This window comes from Otolemur garnettii, unplaced genomic scaffold (genome assembly GCF_000181295.1).
Source record: "Otolemur garnettii isolate 467f Iridium unplaced genomic scaffold, OtoGar3 scaffold00037, whole genome shotgun sequence".
Taxonomy (NCBI): Eukaryota; Metazoa; Chordata; class Mammalia; order Primates; family Galagidae; genus Otolemur; species Otolemur garnettii.
The window spans coordinates 13,218,688-13,221,250 of NW_003852432.1; the positions used below are offsets into that span (position 1 = coordinate 13,218,688).

The 2,563-nt window shown below is 43.5% G+C and overlaps 1 protein-coding gene across 1 annotated transcript in view; it reads right to left on the minus strand.

Annotated features, from left to right (window-relative positions):
• FOXP2 (forkhead box P2) overlaps nt 1-2,563 on the minus strand; it is a 64,353-nt gene that overhangs the window by 32,131 nt on the left and 29,659 nt on the right. The window contains 3 exon segments of the mRNA XM_023513202.1: nt 607-708; nt 848-924; nt 2,007-2,208. Of these exon segments, the coding sequence (XP_023368970.1) occupies nt 607-708; nt 848-924; nt 2,007-2,208 (381 nt within the window).

Consider the following 2,563-nt stretch of genomic DNA (forward strand, 5'->3'; position numbering starts at 1 on the left):
ACTAACATTTTTTTTTAGCTCCTTGTAAGATCCAGACAATGAAGTTGTTTGGACAGGGATATAGATGAACCCTTTTGTCTAAGTAAATAAACTGCATTTATGTTCTGACAGGATAATATTCACTTTACTTTCTTTTAGTTCCAGCTGAGTAGCCATGGCCCTCACTCCCTGGCAGCTTCCGTCTGTATGATGAGGTATGATGTGTACAAAAGGCGCAGACCAAGACAAAACCTACAGCCTCCATTTGTTGCACAAGCCAAACAGACATTTTTCAAACTAATTAGCCAATAATATGCAAGAGAAAAAGTAATATCGTGCGACTAACAAAGGTGTTGATGATTGAGTGCTCACACTGTAATTAGTGTGTCAGGCCCTCGTTTCTCTGCCAAGCCTCAGCTATTAATTGCACCAAATTAGAAAACTATATCAGAGGCAAAATTATTCTTTCACTTGTCATTTTGAGAGAGGGAATTCATTCCATTCAAGAGGCAGGTTAAAAAGAGGGGAAGCAGATACTAATCTGCTTATGTCATGTAAATAAATGTTCCTTGTGCTATCTGGAAGGAACTGTGCTGGGCATCTTAAAACTGCTGGAAAAGGAGTTACCTTCCAAGTTGCCGCATTACGCCTGAAGTAAGCGAATGTCCGCGTAAACCAGCTGTAAATTTCATTAAGTGTTAACTGCCTGTCAGATGACTCCATGATAGCCTGAAATGAGACAAGATACATAGTGACATAAAATAATGGTTTACTAACTAGACCAGATGACACTTTCTCACCCAAGCCTTACTTTAAGCATTAATGAATTTTAATTTAATCAGGCAAAGTTAATTTTCCTTCTACTTACCTGCCTTATGAGAGTTGCATAAGTAAATGGAGGTCTGACGTCTGCATTTTTATAAAATTCATAGTTTGGGGCAATCTCTGTAAAAATAAAAACTGGGTGTTAATTCTGCTAATAATTCACATATTCTATATAATTGATTTTTCATATTTCCCCTAGTATGGGTGAAGTGATTCTGTGAGAAAGCCACCGACTAGCGAGAGCACAAAGCATGACAGTGGAATTGAATTATATGGAAAAGGCCATTTCTGACGCGAAGTGCAAATGAAGCGTCCCCTAGTTGTTCAGAGGACTTCAGGAACTGTGCGACCAGCTGGCCTGGGGATTTTTTCCAACAGCCAGGTCCTCTTTAGAGCAGGTGGTTTAGGCATGTTCTCACGTTGACCTTTGCTCCCTGCCGCAATCTTTGCTTTTCTCATCGAATACTTTTAAAAGTACAACAGGATCATCTCTCTCTCTCAGCATCTGTGGCCATCTAACAAAGGAAACACAAAACCCTCACCGGCACCCAGGTTGAAAATAACTTCACTTTTCCTTTAAAAACGGGGGCTCTGGGCTCATAATAGTTACAATGTGTGACTGTGATTATCCAGATGCCCCGGGGGAGGGGGGCAGAGAAGGGTAAAATAGGGAAATAAGGTACATTTTTGTTCCCTGCAAACTTGGCCTCTCGCAGTGCTTCTGAAGCAAAGTATCTGTCCTACAGGCTTTAGGACCAGTGGTCAGATTTCACGAAGGTAGCACCTTGGTAAGGACTGATTCCCGTGCAGCCTGCCCTGTCTTGCATAGAGCACCTGTGCTGCCCGGGTGTCCTTTCCATCCGTTCTTCTCAGCGTCACTCACAGATGTTGCCTTGCTACGGTTTCCCTCAGAGATCAAAGGCTCTCATTGAATTGAGGCGATAATATGGGCTCTCCTGACAACACATCTCTCAATATCTCTAATGGGGAGAGCTTTCTCTCCTGAACAACCATTCAGAACAATTCATCACCATGTGGTTAGGGAATCGCCCCTATTCACGTTTACCAGGAATGGAACAGTTAGCACTCCATAAATCACCACGCGAGTCTCCACGTGCTCTGGGCTGGCTCCTGGACAGGTGCTTCAGCTACGGTTTTCCTCTCCCAAAGTAAAAGAGCTCTGTCGAGCATTCGTATCCTACCTGAAGACATGGGAATGTTGTATTTGTCTGAATGTCGCCTTCGTATGGCTCCCACACTGGGCACACTGGCTGGGGTGATTACTGAGGGTCCCTGGGTAATCGGGGTGACTGGGGCCGTTGGTGTGGTAGGGGTTTGAGGTAAGCTCTGTGGGGATGTCTCCAACATGTTCTTCGACATGGTGACACTAGACACCAGATTTAGCTGCAAAGGCCCAAGACAAGGGCAGGAAAAAGGTAGAGACAAGAGAAAAAGACTTAAAAAGGTTTGACAAATGAGAGTGGATTCACTTCTACAGCTGTGTTGCCACTAATAAGCTGCGAAAGGAAGCAGCCAATCTCAGCTAATTACAGGATGAAATTGTATCATAAGAGCTCTAATTAGAGGATGCTGTTAGAGGTTATCTAATAATCTACCGCAATGTTACTTAGGACTAACTCCTTCTTGTCCTACCAGACTTCAGCCAAAGTCTATTTCCTTAAATAAAAGCCAGTGCCTGATTATTGACTACCCCTGTTGTCAAACAGGTCTAGCCCCCAGTGAAGCAACAACAGCCACA